General features: G+C 38.9%; 2 protein-coding genes across 5 annotated transcripts in view; both read right to left on the reverse strand.

Moving 5' to 3' along the window:
• Positions 1–24,220, reverse strand: part of LOC109810993 (E3 ubiquitin-protein ligase UPL6) — a 33,972-nt gene that overhangs the window by 6,151 nt on the left and 3,601 nt on the right. For 3 of the 4 annotated variants that reach the window (XR_014434234.1, XM_083075826.1, XM_083075827.1), the window contains exons 4-18: positions 23,562–23,673; positions 22,324–22,504; positions 21,409–21,591; positions 15,220–15,402; positions 14,822–14,897; positions 13,721–13,839; positions 13,327–13,610; positions 13,059–13,155; positions 12,663–12,806; positions 3,527–3,610; positions 3,362–3,448; positions 3,054–3,194; positions 2,811–2,936; positions 2,475–2,573; positions 2,317–2,384 (exon numbers count right to left, since the gene is read on the reverse strand). Coding sequence is in view for 3 of the 4 variants with exons in the window: in XM_083075826.1 (XP_082931952.1) it covers positions 2,317–2,384; positions 2,475–2,573; positions 2,811–2,936; positions 3,054–3,194; positions 3,362–3,448; positions 3,527–3,610; positions 12,663–12,806; positions 13,059–13,155; positions 13,327–13,610; positions 13,721–13,839; positions 14,822–14,897; positions 15,220–15,402; positions 21,409–21,591; positions 22,324–22,504; positions 23,562–23,673 (1,984 nt within the window). In the remaining variant the exon portion in view is untranslated. The remainder of the gene's footprint in view (positions 1–2,316; positions 2,385–2,474; positions 2,574–2,810; positions 2,937–3,053; positions 3,195–3,361; positions 3,449–3,526; positions 3,611–12,662; positions 12,807–13,058; positions 13,156–13,326; positions 13,611–13,720; positions 13,840–14,821; positions 14,898–15,219; positions 15,403–21,408; positions 21,592–22,323; positions 22,505–23,561; positions 23,674–24,220) is intronic. The other variant, XM_083075828.1, reaches the window with a different exon arrangement.
• On the reverse strand, positions 15,473–20,811 carry LOC109810994 (retrovirus-related Pol polyprotein from transposon RE1). Its single transcript, XM_020374618.3, has one exon. The coding sequence runs from the start codon at positions 20,296–20,298 to the stop codon at positions 16,165–16,167; it is 4,134 nt and encodes a 1,377-aa protein (XP_020230207.2). The 5' UTR covers positions 20,299–20,811; the 3' UTR covers positions 15,473–16,164.

Genomic DNA, 24,220 nt, shown 5'->3' on the forward strand with positions numbered 1-24,220 from the left:
TACGATTAGGATGATGAGAGTGAACAAAAACAGTACATCCAAAGACTCGACTAGGTAGACTCGATATTAGAGGGCAAGAGGGAACAAAAGACAATAGAGACTCTATAGGACTAATGCCATTTAAGATACGGGTGGGTAACCTATTGATGAGATATGTGGCGGTTAACACAGCTTCTCCCCAGTAATTTTTTGGAACAGACATTTGAAAAAGAAGAGCTCTAGTTACTTCTAGAAGATGACGATTCTTTCTTTCTGCAACCCCGTTTTGTTGAGGGGTGTTTACACATGTTAGTTCATGAACAATACCATTATGAGACAAAAAATTAAGAAATTCATGATTCACATATTCAGTACCATTATCAGACCTGATTCTTTTGATATTTTTTCCAAATTGATTTTGGACCAGACGGAAAAAATTAACAAAGATTTGGAAAACTTCTGATTTATTTTTCATAAGGTATGTCCATGTGACACGGGTACAATCGTCAATAAAGGTAACAAACCATCTAGCTCCGGAAATAGATTCTACGACAGGTCCCCAAACATCAGAGTGAATTAAATCAAATGGAGAAGTACTCTTTTTATTACTAATAGGATAGGATGCACGATGGTGTTTTGACAATTGACAAATATCACAATTAAAAGACTCAATAGACTCCTTAGTAAACAAATAAGGAAATAAGGATTTAAGAAGGTTGAATGAAGGATGCCCAAGCCTTTTATGATGTAGCCATATTTGGGAATTTGCCCACGTTTTAGATGTAGCTTGTTGACTCATGATTTTTGTTTTGTTTTGATCATCAGATTCCAACAAATACAACCCACTCTGCTCTTTAGCAGTTAAAATTGTCTTCCCCGTAGCAAGGTCTTGAAAAACACAATGAGTTGAAAAAAATGTTACTGAACAATTTAAATCTTTTGTGAGCTTTTGCACAGAGATAAGATTATTGGCTAATTGTGGAACATGTAAAATATCCTTTAATACAATAGATGATTCCAAAATTATATTCCCAGAGCTGCATATGGGTACACCTTGACCATTCGCAACTGTAATAAGTTGTTCTCTATTCCTTTGAATATATGATTTGAAGATCATACGAAAAGGTGTCATATGATCAGTTGCTCCTGAATCAAGAATCCAAATACCTTGAGACAGAGGACCCACAGTATGGAGAGAACTCTTACCTTTCATGGACAAAGTACATGGTCCAGAGGGCTTACTTATTGATTCAATCATTCCTTTCAAACGATCTAGTTCCTCTTTAAAAGCTTCCATCTCAAAAAATCTGATGGTAGTAACTTAATGGATTGATTCGGCGACTTTGTCTATGGCAACAACGATGAGTGGGCCGTGGAACGGACTTAGGAGACTCCGGCAACCAGTTCTGTGACAGCAGCGGCGAGTGGGTCTCGTCGGAGCTAGGCGCGTGGGACGTCACCGGAAAAGGAACAAAACTCAAAAACTCAGATCTACTCAAATATGCGCCAAATGGGACGTCACCAACCCGTGGAATGGACTCAGGAGGCTCTGGCGACTCTTTCTGTGGCGGCGGCGGCGAGTGGGTCTCGCCGGAGCTAGGCGTGTGGGCTACACGCGCCGGTGACGGTGGCGGCGCGTGGCGGCGTATTTCCCGGAGCGAATTCCGGCGTTGTGTTCGCCGGAGTTGGGCGCACCTTTCTGCCCTATCAACGACCCCAATGGCTACGGCGGCAGCCGCAGTGGCCGGACAGCGGCAGCGGTGGCTACTGTTTGTAGCGGAAACGGAGCTCCCAAGATCGGGAGCTCTGATACCAACTTGAAAAGGAGAATAATTTTATTATTATTATTCATACATATTACATTTTCCTTATACCTATTTGTAACAATCTAATCTTCTAAAATAAGGAAATAAGGAAAAATATTCTGAAAAATATCCTAGAAGATTCTATAGATATTTTCTCTAATTAGGAAGATTTTTCCTCTAATTACAACAATATCTATTTATTCCATCAGAATTTTTTTTCAATAAAGTGGAAAAGGAAGAATACCTTGCTTACTAGAGTCTATATCATACAAATAATTTAAATGCTATAATCTGAATTAAAATTTATAACTTTTTGCAAGTTTGTTTCAATTTTTGAGATGTAAGATACAGTGATACAATTTATCCACCTCCAACTATAAATGTTATGAAGTCATTTGTGAATCTCATTAGTAAAAAAAGCAGTTGTAAGCAAGAAAAATAATGCATGAAAATTCAAGATTTGAGAATTGAACTAATTCAATTTAAATGAACAAACTACCTAAAGCAGAGCAAGAAACTCCATGTGTCTTACTTTTGTTTCAATTTGCTCAAGAAGAATGTAGCAAATGGTATATCAACCAGAATCCCTTCAAACATGGCCTGCAAATGCAAGCAGTATAAGAATACAAAGCAAAGGCCCACTTTATTAGAAGACAAATTAAAAAGGGAATGGGGAAGGAGAGGGAATACCTTTGCAAGAAGAGTGCCAAGGAAGTGGAAAAATTGGAAATGTTGTTCATGTATCATTCCAGATCCAGGATTAGGATAAAGCAGGTGATCTGCTGTCTCCTAGATGCATTGACATTCAATATGGCGAGAATCAGCAAATCGCAAGGAACAAATTTAAGGATAACAAGGGAAGCATTATAAAAGGAAGTAACTTCCGATCACTCCACCAATCCAATTGCATCCATATTCACACTCACTAATACTTAAATAACCTTCATTCTTGAATGTGGTAAAATTATATATTGTTGAAAATAACCTTCATGTGAAATATAAACAACAGCAAAATATTACTAAGACCTTAAATAATCCATACTGCACATCAAAGGCAGCACGTGTGATGTTCTCCATGAAATCTTTGAATATTCCACCTCCATCAATTCCAGGCTCTTCAACTCCAAATTCATTGACAAAAGTCACACGAATCTGCAATGCAGCAAAAGGTAATCACTCTCATGTAAAAGAACTTACTAGTTCCCTTAAAGACCAGAAAATGGGGAATGAATAATAAATATGGAAATTTTCCCTAGAAAAGGATTTTACCAATCCCTGAAGGTTTAATTCTGACAACTGGCTCATTTGATCATAAGCGTCTTCCAAAATACGTTCTCGTTTTATTCTGAACTGGTTTCTAGTAAATACAGCCTCAGATCCATGCCTTTGCCTAACAGCAGCTAGTTGAGACTGATGAAACAATAAATAAAATAGTCACTGTAGACATATTAATGGACCACTGAAATATGATGTGCAGAAAGTCCAAAACCTTACTTTCAGTTCCAGCTATCTATTGTAAATACATAATACAAAGATATTTAGCAAAAAAATCAAAGTCAAAAAAGATAGATTCTTACAGATAATATTTTAACCCTGCTTGTAAATGGTATCAAGAATGGGGCCTGTTTCAAAATTTCATTTGCTCGTGCATTTTCTATTACAGCCTGATTAAAAAGGATTATACAAATAGCTAATCAAGTTTCCATCCATATAACTTTAAAAACAAATGAAAGCAATAATACCTGAGAGATAAATAGGTCATTCACTCCATCGGCATGGAAGTTACTAGGGGATGTAAACTGCCGCCTATTGTTCCAATCTTGCAGCTATGGGCAGAAATTTAGAATGCAAGTTAGAGATATAGCAAAGACAATTCATATCATTTAGCTACTGGTGGAAATCATATGCATGTGGCATGCCACTTCAAAGAACAGATAAGAAGGATTTTCAACACACAGTAGAACAGAAATGGCTTTTTTTTTTGGTATAATGGCTGCCTTGTTTAGTTTAAGAAAACATTGTATTTCCATCTCTTATTTTCATAAAAATGTCACCTTGTTTTTGCTTTATTTCTGACTTCCAAAGATTTTATTTAAGAAATAGGGAAAACAGAAAGAAAATAAGGGTGTTTGGTTTCAGAAAACATTTTCTATTTTCCTTTTCAGAAAATAATTTTCATTTTCTAATTTTAAAATTTAGACAACATGTTTGGTTTGACTATTTTCAATAAAAGTTCATAAAATGTTTTTGGTATAAAATTTACAATCAAAATTACTCTCTATATATGAATTAGAATAATATTTTATTTTGTGAATATTTCATTCTTTCTATTCTATCTTATATTTATTCTCATTTGAATACTCTCATTTCATAATAGGTGAATTTTACTCTAAAAACGTGTAAATGTCCCTTATATTTTTTGTATCAAATGAACAATTTATTATTGTTAAGTCTCATTTATACTTATTTTTTGATAGGAATTATTGAACAATTCCACTCACCCCATGCACTCTTGTTTTTGTCTCAAATGAACAAAAACTTGTTGAGAATTTCGTTGAAATTAACTTTTGATTTTGTTATAAATCATTTTAATTCTAAGAACGGACTCAAACACGGCAAGTGTACCGGTCGTACGAGTAGTAAATTTAAATCGTATCCACAGGGACTAGTTAGGTAAAATAAGCATTTAATGACTATTCGTGACTAAAGAACAATTCCAATTTTTCTTATAGGTTGTCATGCAATTAAAACAAAGATTAAGATTCATTGGAATTTTAAATCTATAAAACTATTTGTGTGTGAATGGAAGGGATAGAAATGATATTGTGAATTTGTGAAATTGTGGGGTCAGATATCACCAAACTTCACTTTGATGAATCATTGTTCTCTTATTGCATTCATTGCCTAGTCAACCCATATGTCTACTCAAACTTAATCCCTTAGAGCAAGAGCCTAGGTGCATATATTCAATATCAATTCCTTAAATATCCAATATATGTACCTGCATTACGGGTTAGGGTTTAAGACTACTAATGGGCCAAGCTTCATTCCTAGATACATTTCTCACTAGATATTTTGTTTCAGAGCTAGTTTCAAAGACTATTTTCCAATACCCAATGGACTCTATGTCAAGCAAAGGAGAATCAATCTAAAGCAAGTATTTATAATAGAAACATAACACAATAATGAATGAAACGAACATATATCATTGATAAGGTGAAGATTACACAAGAGTTAAGTTGATTACATCTAACCCCACAAAATAATGGGTAGAACCGCTCAAAACAATGAGGGTAAAACAAAAATAGAGATGGAAGAACCAAAGGAAAAACCCACACACAGCACGGTCCCAAGCACCGAAAATCCCTTCCACAGCTCCTAGAAGTCGTCCTATGTGTGAATGAGGAAGGAAACCTCGAAGATTTGATCGAATACGAGCTGGGTGAGTCATGATAGGGTTTACACGCATTATACTTCGCACCCGACGCAGAGTCTTCCAGAAAAGAAATTACTCTCCGTCTCAAGTCACGCTCGGCGCGGACACTCTTGCGCTCGGCGCGAAGTCTTCCAGAGAGTTTAAATGCTCTCTGTCTCGAGGCACGCCTGACACAAAGACTCTTGCGCCTGGCGCAGTGCTGAGTGCAGAGTGTGTTGCTCTCTGTCTTGAGCAAGCCTGGCGCGGGTAATCTTGCGCCCGGCGTGATATTACAATCCAATGGGTCTTCAACCTCAACTCAATACCTGCACAAAAAATAAGGTGTATCAGGGTATTGTCAAATGATTTTTGGGTTAGCTATATCTGCACAAATTTGAATCAAAAGAGAACAATTATATTGCAAGAGTGCATGGGGTGAGTGGAATTGTTCAATAATTCCTATCCAAAAACAAGTATAAATGAGACTTAACAACTCCCCCAAACTTAGAACCTTGCTTGCCCTAAAGCAACAGGTAATTGATCTTACAGACACCAAGCAATGCATGTAGGTCAAATTCATAAATTCTAGCCTACTTGAATTTTCTTTTCAAAAACACGAACCTTGGATGAACTTTCAATCACAATTATTGCAATGGAACATGACAAGGTGCAAACAAAAGTTTCAAAAGAGATCAAAGAACTGAGGAGAGTTCATGATCATCTATGAATGCATCCTTACTAGGAAGGTGTTTCTTTTTGTGCACACTAGTGTATCAAGGTGAGTGTTTCTCTCAAATCTACTACCCAAGCCACACAATTCAACTTTGCTCTCCATTTTCAAATTGAACCAATATTCAAATAGATGCAGGCACTCATCACAAGGTCTTTATTAGGGCAATTTGGGTCAAGCAATAACAATCTTATGGTTTTTCAGGGATTAAAAGTACTATGGCTTAAGAGAGCAATTAAGATTTTTACAATGATATCCCTCTCCATAACCCAATACAACATTTTAGAACATGCCCTTAACCGGAACCAAGTCACTAGCCTTTACGCAATGCATATTCACATTTTTGCATCGTTATGTTTTTGTTTTGCTTTGTTCTCTTCTCTCTTTTTTTTTTTGAATGAAATAAATGGCCATACACTTTCCTTTTCACAGAAGCCTTCATTCTTCAACTCTCCCAAACTTGTTTCATGTTATCAATTACTCTCTTAACCAAAAGCAAGGGTTGTGGTTAATTTTTCACAGTTTGGAATAAGTAAAGATATGATGTTTATGCTTACGAAGTTATGGGTCAAGTGAGATGTATGGCTTTTTGGCTCAGACGGTTAGCAAAACAAAGAAATATGAATGCCTTGATCATATGAATGCACAACATTAGCAAACCACCAGTGAAACTCAAGCAAAGTCTATCATGCAACTTAAGCGTAATTCACTCATCAACATTTAGGAGCTCCAACCTCACCTGGCTATACATCCAAAGTTTATCAAACTTGGCTCAGCACTATGATCAACATTGAAACCCGTATGCAACTAGTCATGAACTAAAGTTCTAAAGTGAATTAAAAATATCTAAAGTACGTACACAACAAGTATCAAGCAAACCACAATTCAAAAATGACTACAAACACACCAAGTATCAACAAGATCAATAATCGTGCTATCAACAGAGTAGTCACAAAAAGTAAACCAACCAAAGTAATCACAAAAATACCAAACCTAACCACAGTGTTTTGAAACATGAACAGCTAAATCACTGAAAATAAAATCCGATGAACATAAAAGGTAAACTCCATCTGCAGCGGTCTATGGAGCCTCGTCATCAACTGCTCCACCATCGTCAGCTCCACCCCCCCCAAAGAAAGGGGCCTGGTCCCCGGGCCAACCAGTGTATGCATGAAAGTTCGCAACAAAGGGGAACTGGTAGTCAGGAGTGGTCGCGGAGTGTAAGGTGAAACTTCGGAAGGCATCAAGAATGAAGAGTTGGCCACGGTGAAGAGACTCCTGGTGCTGCATGCAAGTATCCATCAGACCCTCAAGAGCATCAAAACGCTGATGAAAAGTGAGTCGAGGGTCCTGTGGAGGAGCATCATCCATAGGAATGTCTTCCTGGGGCCCAGCAACATGAATAGACTCCGCGTAGCAGCAGGCGACTGACGATCCTGGCAGTAGGCAGAGATGTAGCAGCTATCAATCGCACGGCTAGGACGCTCGAAGGGTGGTGAGTGGACATCCACACCAGCAAGCTGACATAATTGTGTGATCAAAGAGGGATGTCCAAGAGCTAAGGAGGGTGGTGCATTGGCGCAGTCAGAAATCTCCATATAGATGATGGAGCCAATGTCCACAGTCCGCCCTGTCATGATGCAGTACATAAGCATGGCACGACTCTAGTGCAGGTCAAAAACATGAGAGCATGGGAGGATGTTGGCATGAATCAAGGCTGACCAAATCCTAGCCACCGGTAGCAAGTCACGACGCTTCACATGAAGTGGTTGTTGAGCCCGGTTCCTGTGAAAGCTGGCCCCAGGCATACACATCACAGCCTCAACCTCCTCAGCAGCTATCGTCCCACCTTCAAAATCCCCGTACTTATACTGCTCAGGGGGTTGTAACGCAGTCCCCAAGAACTCATTAATAGTGTGGGCATCAAAGGGAACTTGAACACGCCTCACATAGTTGTTGTGTACGATGCCCTCCTCTGGACGTAAAGCATTTGCATAGAACTCCTTCACCACAACAATATTGGCTGGAAGAGGGTACGATCCTAGCTTGTCCCATCGCCGCCTAGTGAGCTCTTTCTAGAATTCAGGGGCCTCGTCGTCCTCTAACTCCACTCGCTTCTCTAGTATAAATTTTCTGCCACTCATAGTAGCAAAATGAGTCTCGTTGCGCTTGGTGAGGAACTGGCGGGAGTAGGGTCGGCTGGGTTTTCGGGTAGGTGGAGTTGATTGTCCGTAACGGGATCGCTTACTGGAAGATGTCATCTGTACAAAACAACGCAAGAGACCCATGAAAGAAATGGTGAGCACAAAAATATACACAGTGATGACTAATTAAAATATGGCCCTTAGTCATCACTGTGTATATTTTTGTGCTCACCATTTCTTTCATGGGTCTCTTGCGTTGTTTTGTACAGATGGCATTTTCGAGCAAGCGACCCCGTTCCGGCCAATCTCCTCCACCTACACGAAAACCCAGCCGACCCTACTCTCGCCAGTTCCTCACCAAGCGCAACGAGACTCATTTTACTACTATGAGCGGCAAAAAATTTATACTGGAGAGGCGAGTGGAGTTAGAGGACGACGAGGCTCCTGAATTCTAGAATGAGCTCACCAGGCGGCAATGGGACAAGCTAGGATCGTACCCTCTTCCAGCCAACATTGTTGTGGTGAAGGAGTTCTATGCAAATGCTTTACGTCCAGAGGAGGGCATCGTACCCTACAGCAACTATGTGAGGGGTGTTCGAGTTCCCTTTGATGCCCACACTATTAATGAGTTCTTGGGGACTGCGTTACAACTCCCTGAGTAGTGTGAGTACAGGGATTTTGAAGGTGGGACGATAGCAACTAAGGAGGTTGAGGCTGTGATGTGTATGTCTGGGGCCAGCTTTTACAGGAACCGGGCTCAACAACCACTTCATGTGAAGCGTCACAGGTGGCTAGGATTTGGTCAACCTTGATTCATGCCAACATCCTCCCATGCTCTCATGTTTCTGACCTGCACTAGAGCCGTGCCATGCTCATGTATTGCATCATGACAGGGCAGACTGTGGACATTGGCTCCATCATCTGTGTGGAGATTTCTGACTGCACCAATGCACCACCCTCCTCAGCTCTTGGACATCCCTCTTTGATCACACAATTATGTCAGCTTGCTGGTGTGGATGTCCACTCACCACCCTTCAAGGGTCCTGGCCGTGCGATCGATAGCCGCTACATCTCTGCCTACTACCAGGATCGTCAGCCGCCTGTTGCTATGCCGGAGCTTATTCATGTTGCTGGACCCCAGGAAGACATTCCTATGGATGATGCTCTGCCACAAGACCCTCCACTCACTTTTCATCAGCGTTTTGGCGCTCTTAAGGGTCGGATGGATACTTTCATGCAGCGCCAGTAGTCTCTTCACCGTGGCCAGCTCTTCATTCTTGATAACTTTCGGAGTTTCACCTTACACTTCACGACCACTCCCGGCTACCAGTTCCCCTCTGCTACGGACTTCCATGCATACACTGGTTGGCCCGGGGACCAGGCCACTTTCTTTTGGGGAGGTGGAGTTGATGATGCTGATGGAGCTGACGATGGTGGAGCAGTTGATGACCAGGCTCCATAGACCGCTGCAGATGGAGTTTACCTTAGTTTACCTTTTTTGTTCATCGCATTTTATTTTCATGTCTTTTATTTTCATTGATTTAGCTTTGATTTATCTGTTCATGTTTCAAAACTCTGGTTAGGTTTGGTATTTTTGTGATTATTTTGGTTGGTTTACTTTTTGTGACTACTCTGCTGATAGCACGGTTATTGATCTTGTTGATACTTGGTGTGTTTGTGGTCATTTCTGAATTGTGGTTTGTTTGATACTTGTTGTGTATGTACTTTAGATATTTTTAATTCACGTTAAAACTTTAGTTCATGACTAGTTGCATACGGGTTTCAATGTTGATCATAGTGTTGAGCCAAGTTTGATAAACTTTGGATGTATAGCCAGGTGAGGTTGGAGCCCCTGAATGTTGATGAGTAAATTACGCTTAAGTTACATGATAGACTTTGCTTGAGTTTCACTGGTGGTTTGCTAATGTTGTGCATTCATATGATCAAGGCATTCATATTTCTTTGTTTTGCTAATCGTCTGAGCCAAAAAGTCATCCCCACATCTCACTTGACCCATAACTTCGTAAGCATAAACATCATATCTTTTACTTATTTCAAACTGTGAAAAATTAACCACAACCCTTGCTTTTGGTTAAGAGAGTAATTGATAACATGAAACAAGTTTGGGGGAGTTGAAAAATGAAGGCTTCTGTGAAAAGGAAAGTGTATGGTCATTTATTTCATTAAAAAAAAAAAAAGAGAAGAGAACAAAGCAAAACAAAACAAAAACATAACGATGCAAAAATGTGAATATGCATCGCATAAAGGCTAGTGACTTGGGTCTGGTTAAGGGCATGTTCTAAAATATTGTATAGGGTTATGGAGAGGGATATCATTGTAAAAATCTCAATTGCTCTCTTAAGCTATACCACTTTTAATCCCTGGAAAACCATAAGATTGTTATTGCTTGACCCAAATTGCCCTAATAAAGACCTTGTGATGAGTGCATGCATCTATTTGACTATTGGCTCAATTTGAAAACGGAGAGCAAAGTTGAATTGTGTGGCTTGGGTAGTAGATTTGAGAGAAACACTCACCTTGATACACTAGTGTGCACAAAGAGAAACACCTTCCTAGTAAGGATGCATTCATAGATGATCATCAACTCTCCTCAGTTCTTTGATCTCTTTTGAAACTTTTGTTTGCACCTTGTCATGTTTCATTGCAATAATTGTGATTGAAAGTTCATCCAAGGTTCGTGCTTTTGAAAAGAAAATTCAAGTAGGCTAGAATTTATGAATTTGACCTACATGCATTGCTTGGTGTCTGTAAGATCAATTATCTGTTGCTTGAGGGCAAGCAAGGTTCTAAGTTTGGGGGAGTTGTTAAGTCTCATTTATACTTGTTTTTGGATAGGAATTATTAAACAATTCCACTCACCCCATGCACTCTTGCAATATAATTGTTCTCTTTTGATTCAAATTTGTGCAGATATAGCTAACCCAAAAATCATCTGACAATACCCTGATACACCTTATTTTTTGTGCAGGTATTGAGTTGAGGTTGAAGACCTATTGGATTGGAATTTAAAAGAGCTAAGGAGCAGGAGAGTAATATCACGTCGGGCGCAAGACTACCCGCGCCAGGCTTGCTCAAGACAGAGAGCAACACACTCTGCACTCAGCATTGTGCCGGGTGTTAGAGTCTCCGTGCCGAGTGTGCCTCGAGACAGAGAGCATTTAAACTCTCTGGAAGACATCGCGTCGGGCGCAAGAGTGTCCGTGCCAGGTGTGACTTGAGACAGAGAGTAATTTCTTTTCTAGAAGACTCTGCGTCGGGCACGAAGTATAACGCGTCGGGCATGTAAACCCTATCCTGACTCACCCAACTCATATTTGATCAAATCTTCGAGGTTTCCTTCCTCATTCACACGTAGGGCGACTTCTAGGAGATGTGGAAGGGATTCCCGGTGCTTGGAACCGTGCTGTGTGTGGGTCTTTCCTTCGGTTCTTCTATCTCTATTTTTGTTTTACCCTCATTGTTTTGAGCGGTTCTACCCATTATTTTGTGGGGTTAGATGTAACCAACTTAACTCTTGTGTAATCTTCACCTTATCAATAATATATGTTCGTTTCATTCATTGTTGTGTTATGTTTCTATTATTAATGCTTGCTTTGGATCGATTCTCCTTTGCTTGACATAGAGCCCATTGGGTATTGAAAAATAGCCTTTGAAATTAGCTCTGAAACAAAAGTCCATTGGGTATTGGAAAATAGCCTTTGAAACTAGCTCTGAAACAAAATACCTAGTGAGAAATGTATCTAGGAATGGAACTTGGCCCATTAGTAGTCTTAAACCCTAACCCGTAATGCAGGTACATATATTGGATATTCAAGGAATTGATACTCAATATATGCACCTAGGCTCTTGCTCTAAGGGATTAGGTTTGAGTAGACTTATGGGTTGACTAGGCAATGAATGCAATAAGAGAACAATGATTCATCAAAGTGAAGTTCGGTGATATCTGATCCCACAATCTCACAAATTCACAATATCATTTCTATCCCTTCCACACACACAAATAGTTTTATAGATTTAAAATTCCAATGAATCATAATCTTTGTTTTAATTGCATGACAACCTATAAGAAAAATTGGAATTATTCTTTAGTCACGAATAGTCATTAAATGCTTATTTTACCTAACTAGTCCATGTGGATACAACTTAAATTTACTACTTATACGACACAGGTCGAATGAATTATATGTATAAAAAAATTAAGTCTATTGAATTATGTGTGCAAAGCTGCAAGCTTAGAAGCAAGTTCGTAAAATTATTTAATAATTATCATCACATGCCGCCACATTTTCGAAAGTGCAAAAAATAGTGAAAATGACATTTTTTCATTTTCAATTTTGGGCTTCTTTTGGAAATATTTTCAAAGAAAAACATTTTCTAAAAGTAAAAGTAAACACATTTTCGTGCTTATTTTCTACTTTCTTCAAAAATGATAATAAAAAATGGTGAAACCAAACAGGCCCTGGATAAAACTGACCATGATTAGGGATACAATTAGAATATCATTAAGTTTCCAATGAGGAATGTAACAGGAAATATGAAATAAGATACACTATATAAAGTGTTTCTACCTGGGAGAGAAGCTCATAGACTACAATGCTAACTCTGTCTTGTATGGCCTGAACAGACTGCCCCTTACTAGCTGAACTAACTGGAACAGATTTTACCGAATTAGCAGATGTGGTATGATTCACCCACAGTAGCTGCCACAGAACCTGCGGAAACATTTGTATTCAGAGCTTTCACAAAAACTATGTTTGCAATATATTCTTGGTCAACGCCACCAATGTTACAAAAAATGTAACATACTCTAGTTCTTTGGACTCATGCATACAACCTTGCAAAGATTTAATATAGGTTTTACTCAACTACTTGATCCATTAATGAAATCATTTTGCCCTAAAGAGTTCAACCACAAAACATCCAAGAATTTTTCCAGCAAAAAAAATATATATAAAAACCTTTACCTGTCTCAATATAATGATGAGGCTTCTAATATCCTTCAGTGATAGCGGTTTCTCCTGCTCATAAAATTCTTCATTATCAACAATCATAAGCATGTGCCTGATAAAAGAAAAATAGATTATGGTATACTTAAGTCCTCTAGATCACATAGAATTTATTCCGAATGAAAAATTAAATTAAAAAAAAAAAGGCTATGGTGACCAGGGAGAAACATTTCATGCCCCCATACAAGCATTTATTAAAAAAGACAATGGTACAAAAAAGTCTTACTTGTAGACAGGACAAAATACAGCCAGAGGTAACAGCCAACCAGGTGCATCATTTGAGAGGTATGATGACCATTTTTGGTTCTCATGACACTGCTTCATAAAATTCCAAAGCGATGGAACAAGTTCAGTTCTGTAAGCAAGTACAGTCATGATCCGTTCAAGTGGCAGCTTGTTGAAGGTAACATACAAAAACCCACAAATCGCATCAAGAGCTGTAGCATCTCTATCATTGGGTCCATAATCTGAACCATTGACAGATGAAATCCCTTTAAATAATATATTTGTCTGCACATTTCAAAAAGTAAAAATCTCAATCAAATTTCGAAATAAATGACAATGAAAATTTCCAACAAAATGAAATTTTAGATACAAATGTCATTTGAAAGGTGGCATACCAGTTGCAGAAGGATGCGAGGATTTATGGCATAATAAATTTGCTGCTCCAATTTCCTATCCAAAGCTATTTCCATGACTTCATCATCTCCAGTCATATCATCCTCAGCAATCATAGAACCTGACATATCCATTCAAGAACTTAATATAATTGAGAACGGATTGGACCTATCTCGTTCCCAAAAGCATACTCAAGATGTGCAAATTTATTATAAGGAGTACTTCACCCATATACCTAGCCAATGTGGATCTCAACACACCCCTCAGCCCCTCACCCAAGACTAGGCACAAGTTTGTCAGACTGAACATATAGAGTAGCCCAACAAGAAGATTCTAATACTAAATTTGATAATGAAGCTGACTTAACCAAAAAAGCTAGCTCAAGGGAGAGGATTGTCCATGTCCTTATAAGGAATACTTTGACTATTACCTAGCTAATGTGGTCACTTTTACTTGAAAAATAAAAAAGATGAACTTTAAACCACTGAAATATATTTCAAAATTTGATTTGATGAAGTAACTACGCAGGCTAATGTGTTGTGTGCAGGTATAATTCAGTAATAATAGCTAGCCTAGTTTTCCAACGTAAGGTGGATACTTCTAGAAATATTTGTTTAAGGTTCACAGTGAAAAATGGGTCTGTTCTTCCACATTGATCATCGAAGCAGATTCTCATCATTCACTTAAAAATTGTCATGAATCAGGAGACTATTATGGCACTGCACAATGTTAACAGTTTTCTAATGTATTTTGGAGAAGGGTGCCTGCAAGTACAAAGAGTCCCGTGAAATTCATTCTCAGACAATATTAGGTTTTTGGTTTCCTATTCGGTGCTCTACCCATGGTTGTCTCAATGGGGCTTTTACAGCTGATACGAAAAGAGACTGGACTCTTTGTTGCATTTCTGGCCCACATAGGCTTGCTGTTTTCTTTGAAAATGAAAATGTTGCTAGTAGGATTACTCATCCTCCCATAGATGGATTTCCCTGATTTTCTTTTAAATAATATATTATTTTATCAACAAAAAAAACACAATGCTATTCTTTGATAAAAGAAGAAAAATCTTCAATTCCAAAAATTGAGCATATGATAGGAAAACATACTTTCTCTACTATGAGAAGTTTTTACAGATGGGAGTGCCTCCAGCAAAAATGTAGTGACAGCTGCAAGGTCTATGGCCTGTAAGGGAACAAGCATTAATCAACTTCAAAATTGAGTTGAGTTGTTGAACACAAGTTTTATTTTATGCTTTTATTAAGTTTTACTTCATGGCTTCATGAAACTCTCTTCTCCTCCGTAATAAGATCAATTTTATGTAAAGAACCTAAAGAAAACTCTAGGGCATCATCAAATCTGTTTTAATAGAAGTAAAAAATCAAAAATTCTACCGCATCAACTGTATATCCATCATAGATCAATCTCTTCACCTAGATAAGTCAGCAAGTGAGATGAATGAGGCAAGTTATAGCAGATGGCATACTGCAGCGAATAAGCTCCTTACCATATCAAATGAACAGTGAGGATGAGACAAAGCAATTCCAGCAATTTCTAATATATTTCCAAGCATACACGCATAGCTAGGAAATTCATTTGATATATCCTTAGGTAGCAAATTGATCAGGTTTTGCCCAAATTTTGCCATTTGATGAATGTAACATTGGCTCAGGTCCTCTGCTGCAAAAATCTGTGTACCAAAGCAATGATGTTCAAAAAATTTAGAAGACTCATCAACAGTTATATATATAAGATCTGGAATGCTGGCAAACATACAAAGGATCCTCCAGCATTAAGGCTGAAGATATAAAGAAATTACTATTATAAAAAGCAATAAAAGGAGTAAAATAATCTATCCTCTTAATCAGCTCAAGCCCCTCCCCCATGTAAATTCCAATTAAACTGTAACTAAAAGTAAAATTATCAAGTCCAGAATAGGACCCTTATCACATTGAATGATGGAGTAAATAATCTAGTTCACATTGTCCAGTCCAGTTTCTTATGAGTAATGCTTTGCATGTTGGTTTTCTGTCTTCATTCAGTTGGGATTTACCAAGTCTGGGTGATAACAGTTGATTGCCATAGAAGTGCTATGCAATTGAGCAAACAGAGATTAGAAGACTTGATTTATGTGCCAGATTATTCAATTTGTCTATTTCAACAAAAGCACACAAGGAAATTCAAGCAAACTTAATTCACAAAGTAAATTGCAGATGCAGTACTGATACATGAAGACTTTCCTTTCAATAGTTTGTCATGTATTTTATAAACCAAGGTGTCTTTTATAATTTTCAAAATTCTCTAAACTAGTATTTTAGTCTATGCAGTGTATTGAGAGTGATGGTGAATGAAGAGAACATATTCCCTTGTGTATATTGTGCTCTAGAGATGTGTTTAAATACAAAGTAGTGGGCCTAGGCCCATAAGACTAAATTATATCTAACACTCCCCCTCAAGCTGGTGTATATAGATCATATGCACCAAGCTTGTTACAAATATAATCAATCCTAGGACCCCGTAATGATTTGGTGAAGACATCTGCCAACTGATCAGTAGAGTTAACAAACTGAGTAGTAATGTCCCCAGATAAAATCTTCTCACGAATGAAGTGACAATCTATTTCAATGTGTTTGGTCCTCTCGTGAAATACTGGATTTGAGGCAATATGCAGGGCAGCTTGGTTATCACATATGAGAGTCATCTGTGAAACTTCGCCAAATCTCAGCTCTTTAAGCAACTGTTTGAGCCAAATAAGCTCACACGTAGCAGAGGCCATGGCACGGTATTCTGCTTCTGCACTAGATCTTGCCACTACATTCTGCTTCTTACTTTTCCACGAAATCAAGTTATTGCCAATAAAGACACAATAGCCTGAGGTGGATCTCCTGTCAGAGGGAGAGCCTGCCCAATCTGCATCTGAGTATCCCACAACCTGGGTATGATTGTTGTAGCCATATAATAAACCTTTTCCTGGAGCACCTTTGATATACTTCAGAATGCGGATGACTGCATTCCAATGTCCTGCACATGGAGAATTGAGAAATTGACTCACCACACTAACTGCAAAAGAGATGTCGGGACGAGTTACCGTGAGATAATTCAATTTCCCAACCAGTCTTCTATATCTCTCAGGATCTGAGAAAGGCTCCCCCTGACTTGGTAGAAGTTTAGCATTAGGATCCATAGGTGTATCAACGGGCTTGGAATTCATTAGCCCAGTTTCCTCTAAAATATCCAATGCATACTTTCTTTGAGATATTACAATTCCATTTGTAGACTGCGCTACCTCAATCCCCAAGAAATACCTAAGTTTACCAAGGTCTTTTGTCTGAAAGTGATGGCAAAGATGTTGTTTTATCTGAGAAATGCCATGATGATCACTACCAGTGAGAACAATATCATCAACATACACTATCAAGTAGATGCACCCAGCAGTGGAATGTCGATAAAAGACCGAATGATCAGTTTCGCTTCGAGTCATACCAAACTGTTGGACTACAGTACTGAATCTACCAAACCATGCCCTTGGAGACTGTTTAAGACCATAAAGTGATTTGCGGAGACGACATACAAAACCGGAAGACTCCCCCTGAGCAACAAACCCAGGAGGTTGCTCCATATAAATTTCCTCAAGCAAATCCCCATGAAGAAAGGCATTTTTAACATCCAGTTGATAGAGAGGCCAACGACGAAGAGCAGCCATGGCTAAGAATAATCTGACAGAGGCCATCTTGGCAACAGGAGAGAAAGTGTCACTATAGTCTAATCCAAAAATTTGAGTATAACCTTTGGCGACCAAACGAGCTTTGAGTCGATCAATGGTGCCATCAGGACCAACCTTGATTGTGAAGATCCATCGACATCCAACCACAGACTTCCCAGGAGGCAGAGAAACAAGATCCCAAGTACCATTGTTCTGAAGAGCACACAGTTCATCAAGTAAGGCTTGTTTCCAACCAGGGTGGGCCAAGGCATCACCTACATTTTTAGGAATAGACACAGAAGAAAGAGAAGAAAGACAAGTATATTGGGATGGGGATAACCGGTGATAACTCAGAGTAATATAATGAGGGGAAGGATTACGAGTAGAACGATTACCTTTCCGAAGGGCAATAGGGAGGTCAGACTCAAGTGGTTGGGCCGGAGGAGACGGAGGAGGTGGCACCGAAGTAGAGTCGGGTGAGGGTCCAATGGGAAGGTTGGAGCGTTGCCGACGATGATAAACTTGAAGTGGAGGCGGAGGTGGTGGATCGGGTGACACAGCAGACACAGGAGGAGTATCAAAGACAAGAGGTGAGGGTGAAGGGGCAAGGACAGGTGTAGGAGAAGAGGAAGTAGATGAAAAGTAGAGAGAAGACTCAAGAAAGGTGACATCGGCTGAGATTAAGTAGCGACGAAGTGAGGGTGAGAAACATTTATACCCTTTTTGAGACCTAGGATACCCTAAAAAGATACATTTATGAGACCGAGCGGAGAGTTTGTCAAGGCCAGGACTGTGATTATGGACAAAACACGTAGATCCAAAGACGCGAGGAGGTAGGGGGTGGAGAGGTTGAGAGGGAAATAAAATAGAGTGAGGTATTTGGTTGTTAAGGACAGAAGATGGCATTCGATTGATGAGATAACAAGCAGTGAGAAGAGCATCACCCCAAAATGTTTGAGGAACGTGACCATGAAGTAAAAGGGTGCGAGTGGTCTCAATAAGGTGTCTATTTTTGCGCTCAGCCACCCCATTTTGTTGAGGGGTATATGCACAAGAAGTCTGATGAAGAATGCCATGGGAAGCCATGAAGGCTTTAAAGGAGTGAGAAAGGTATTCACGAGCATTATCACTACGAAAAGTACGAATAGAAACACCAAATTGAGTTTGAATTTCATTATAAAAGGATTGAAATATGGAAAATAATTCAGAACGAGATTTCATTAAAAATAACCAAGTACATCGAGAGTAATCATCAATAAAAGTGACAAAATACTGAAATCCTAAAGTGGACGGGACCCGACTCGGCCCCCAAATATCAGAATGAACTAAAGCAAAAGGAGACGATGCTTGTTTGTGGACACTCGGAGAAAAAGAACTACGACTATGTTTGCCTAACTGACACGACTCACACGACAACTGAGACAACTTAGACAGACGTGGTACAAGGTGTTGAAGCTTGGCAAGGCTAGGATGACCTAATTGAGCATGGATGAGGGTAGGGGAATCCGCCACCAAACCAACAGGAGCAGAGGTGCGTAGGTGATAAAGGCCATGAGACTCACATCCGGTGCCAATCATCCGTCCCGAACTCCGGTCCTGTAAGAAAACAGAATCTTTAGTAAAAGAAATAAGGCAATCAAGAGAACGAGTAAGACGACTAAGGGATAATAAATTAAAGGGAGACTCTGGGACATAAAGGACATTGTCAATGGAGAGAGAAGGAGAAAGATGGACAGTACCAACACCATGAGATGTGGCGCGAGAACCATTAGCCATAGTGATAGAGGGTAAATAAGCAGAGGTAGAAAGAGATGAGAAAAGAGACCGATTACCAGAAATATGATCGGTAGCACCAGAATCTAGGACCCAAGGGCCAAGAGAGGTGGAGTGAGTGAGACCAACAAAGGAAGGACCTGTGTGCGCAACAGAAGCAGTGGAATTGGAAGCTTGACGTTCTTCATACCATGTAAGGAAGTCATTGAAGAGAGCTGGGGGCCCAGAGCCAGAACCGGCAGAGAGGGTAGCACCAGATGTAGTCGAGACAGGAGACGCAGTGTGGGCAACGGCACTAGCAGGGCGAGGGGGACGACCATGTAAGACATAGCAACGGTCAATTGTGTGACCCAGTTTGTGACAGTGATCACACTTAGGACGACCTTTGCCCGGTTTGCGAGAACGCTGACGATCATCACGTTGAGACACCAAAGCAGAGGAGTCGCCAGTGGTAGCGGAAGAAGAGATGTCAGGGGAAGACTTGCAGGGCACACGCAACAGAGTGGACCAAGCCGAGTTCAAGGTAGGCACGGTCGGAGATCCCAAAATCTGATCACGAATGGAAGAGTACTCATCAGGAAGCCCATACAGTGCCATCAACATAAAGAATGTTTGGCGTTGCTCTAGTTCCTTGGCAGGAGTGTCAGCAGGAGGCAAAAGTTCATTGAAGTCATGTAGGAGGCCATGAACTTTGCCCAAATACTCAGCCATGGAACCATCAAGGCGTCGGGGAGAGATGATATTCTGGAGATGTTGACACACACCATAGAGCCGTTGAGTATCATTGGTGTATAACACTCGGGCTTGTTCCCATAAATCAACACATGTCTCATGGGCACGAAAAATTTGCTTTAAGGAGGGATGAATGGTCGACTTAAGGACACTACAAATTTGAGCGTCAATTTTCAACCAACGAGGACGATCCTTCTCATCAATAGAAGCAGCTGTCTGGGTAAGGTGAGTAACATAATCCTGTCCCTTAAGCCAGAGCTTGATATCCGAAGCCCAAGTATCATAATTGGTGCCATCTAACTTGTCAATGGAAAGAGGGACATTGACATAATTAGTGAAAATAGCAGAGTCAGGCCGAGCAGCGGAAGAGGAAGCCATAGATGCTGTAATAGGAGAGAGAAACAGCAACAGGAGAGAGAAAGAAGCGGCCCGAGAAGGAAGAGACCCGTGACAAACGATGACCGATCACAAAACAAATCACAGATCGGGGTAGAGGGGGTCTGGGCGAGTCCGGCGCCGGTGGTCGCTGCCGGAAAGGTGGCCGGACGCGCCGCCACGCGCGACGGCCGGCGTGGAGGAGAGAGAAAACGCGCGAGGAGGAGATCGGCGCGTGAGGGCGCGTGCGATCTCCGTTCGCCGCGCGACCGGTGGCGTTGGGTTCGCCGGAGGAAGGCGAGCCGGGTGGGTGGGTCGCCGGCCGGAAAGATGACGGTGGTGGCGGTGGACGGCGGCGGCAGCGAAGAAAAACGCCGGAAAATAGAGGGAAAAACGGCCGGAAAGAGTCACGGCGAGGTGGTTGCCGGAAAACGGAATGAGACACGTTTTCCGGGCACCGAAGAACAGTGGGACCACCGGGAGGTCAAGGATTAGGCTCTGATACCATATTGAGAGTGATGGTGAATGAAGAGAACATATTCCCTTGTGTATATTGTGCTCTAGAGATGTGTTTAAATACAAAGTAGTGGGCCTAGGCCCATAAGACTAAATTATATCTAACACAGTGCATAGGATAACTGTTTATTTTATATAACCATAATTTATATAATAAATAAATATTTTTGAAATATAAATTGTTATAATTAAATAAATATTTTTGAACATGTAAATTATATTTTAGATTTATGATTAATAATTTATATTATGATATATTGATATATTATTTAAAAAATATTGCAATAAAATTTAGAAATAAAGATGAAAATGATATATTGGAAGAGATAAAAGGTTTAAAAAAATCCCTAAAAGCATTTTCATTAAAGAAAAACTCCTAAAAACGTTCTCGTCAAAAAATAACTCCTAAAAAAGTTCTTGTTCAAGATGTTATTCTAATTTATACATAGAGTATATACAAAGAGAGTTCTCCCACTTTTAGTTTTCCATTTACATTTATGAAAAGAATAGACATCGTCGATGACTAATACATCATTTAAGCTTCCACTTATCACAAAGAAAAGAAACCCCATCAAATAGAATAAGTGCAAAACATACCTGTTGTAAATTTGGGAAAAGATGCCACAAGAAAGGAATTGTGATGATCTGTGATGCAAGGCTATTTCTTGGATTAATATTTGAACAGATACATGGCCTTTGACCAACATGACATATTACAGCTGTAAGCACACGCTCTAATGATGATCCCTTGCCGATGGAAAAATAATTTTCTGCATTATCCTACAGGGGATCACTTTGGTAGTTTAAGAATTTGGCTGGTGAATGATATAATACATGAAACGAACATGATCTGAAATAACCAAACTAGAAAGTATAATATAAATCATAGGACATGAATGGAGTAAACAACTTAAATAGCATGTTTAATAGGCATCTAGGCGGGGAATAGGGAAATTGGTTGTGAGCAGTTAAAAGAATAATATAGATTCAAAAGTTAAATAATGACTTTTGGCATAGTTTGAATGAGACTTTCTTCAAACTCAAAAATGGCTTTTGGTAATAATTAATAAATGTTAGTTGAGTAGATGTTAAGAATACTACAAAAAGACACAAGAGAAATAAAGGAAGCAAGAAACTGTAACTGATGGTGATATATGCAAAGAAATATGGACAGCTTTGCTGCATATTGTAGCAATTTGGCTGAGTAATTTCCTTGGTTTTGTTTCTTCTATGAGACTATCTCAGGCAACCCCAGCTTTATTTGCTTTCTAATACTACTTTCTTCTATAAAACATGTATCTGTAAATGCAAAAAACTCACTGAAGCAGACATTCTGAAGAAATTTATCTCAAGATAAATATATATTTGTCACATCATGCATTTACAAAACAAGGATTCTTTTTCACCCACACAAAAAAGGAGGAAGCAAGAATTAAACTACACTAATTATTTTCCATTGTTCACCTGATAATCTATAAAATTATGAAATAACATGATTCTGAAAGATATTACCTTTCCTGTGAGAATGATCTCTCTGAGTAGGCCGACTGCATTGTTTTGAAAAAGATATTCTACTATCCTACAGCTCCATGGCAATTTGCGATTAATTAACAATACTAAAACCTCCAATAAAGGAATAGCTGACACATTCAATTCCTCAGGAGTCAATAGAAGCTGATCTTTTAACTGATATCTGTCAAGTTAAAAATTAAATAAGCAAGCTAGCAAAATAAACCCAAAAATACAAGGACAGTTTTGGGTAATTAAAAATATATAGTAGAGCAACATCAAAATCAAATGCAGAATACAGTCCATGGAGATTACAACTTTCTAGGTTAAGTTATGAAATACTTGCATATCAAATAGGCAACATATATGAACAGGAGGACCATGGCACTATTTATCTAGTGACAATCATATATACCATTTTTGGTGACTTGTATTTCTCATCATTAAAGACAAATAGAAATGGAATGTTAAGATGTCCCACATAACATTGGCTAGGAACATGGCCAAATTATCCATATCAGCCTTGAGAAATACAACCCCACCCCCCACCCCCCCCCCCCCCCCCCCAACTGGGGCTATTTTAGGCTTAAGCTCATTTCTAATATGGTATCAAAGTCTCTCCTCCAACCCAAATATTAGCATTTGAATTTTGAATTCTTCAGCCATAGTTTTTTTTAAAATTCATTTTCTCTTTTTCTTTTTTCTAACTTAGTAACGTAATCTTTAGATATTATACTCTTTGGTAAGCCCATTTTGAATTTGAAGTCTAATGTTCCCCTATAACTCAACAGTAGATGCAAACATCATATTTTGAAACATTTGCAATTATTAGTAAAAGAAATGTAATATAAAACTATTTCTGACTTTCATTTAACATCATAAGTTTTTAAGAGATGACTCATAACATAATATTAGAGCCTCTATAACATGAAAATAAGCTCAAAGTAGCCAAACAATAATGTTTTAAGAGATAAAACTGCTGCTTTTGTTAATATTAATCAAGTTGTAGTTGATGCTTTAAGTCACAACTCACAACGCTAACAAAATGAATAAATTAGATTCAAAATACAAATCAAAACCAATGCAACATATACAGGAGAAAACTCTCAGCAGCATAATCAATGTCTTAAGAGGACATCAATTTTAGAGTCAAACAAGAAAGAGAGCAGTAAAAGCAAACTAGAGAAATTTTAACGAGACCCAGGCTCGTAATGGAATTAAAATACAGCCAAGAAACCAACCTATTTTGATGCAGTGCATGAATACAAGCATGTGTAAATTGTTTCACTCGGTAGTTCGCCAAAGCACATGTAGAAGAGTAATCCACCCCTGCAAAAAGTTTCACAACATCCCCTGTCGCAAATATTTTAGCTCTACAAGTTTAGTGGCAAACACTTAGGGGGAAAATAGACAAAAAAGGAAGGCAAGAATCTACAATATTTCAAATTGCTTTTCTTCTAACAAGCACCAGAGATAACAATACTAGCATCAGTGGCATGTAGTAAAGCTAAGATTCTAAACCCTTCAATACATGCGTCTTTAAGAGATCATATAGAGATATCTAGCAACAAGAATACAATCTTTGTCAAATAACACAACCATAAGGATGGCAAAAAACACATAAAATTCAAAATAAAATTTATCATGTGGATTGCAAACAACACTAATAAAATTAAAAATAAAATTTATAAAGAAGTTTGGGGACCAAAACCTCAATCATAGTCAGCTCACTATATTAACTGGTGGTTTCCCCATAAAAGAAAAACTTATTAAGAGAAGGAAGGTAAACACAAAAAATATAAAAGATGCAGAGAAAAGTAAATTCTTTAACATCTTCAGCAGAGGTCACTAATAGTAGCAAAAATAAAAAGCTTGTGACTATCTCAATATTTTTCAATAG

This window comes from Cajanus cajan, chromosome 5 (assembly GCF_000230855.2).
Source record: "Cajanus cajan strain Asha chromosome 5, NIPB_CcT2T_4, whole genome shotgun sequence".
In the NCBI taxonomy this organism is placed as follows: Eukaryota; Viridiplantae; Streptophyta; class Magnoliopsida; order Fabales; family Fabaceae; genus Cajanus; species Cajanus cajan.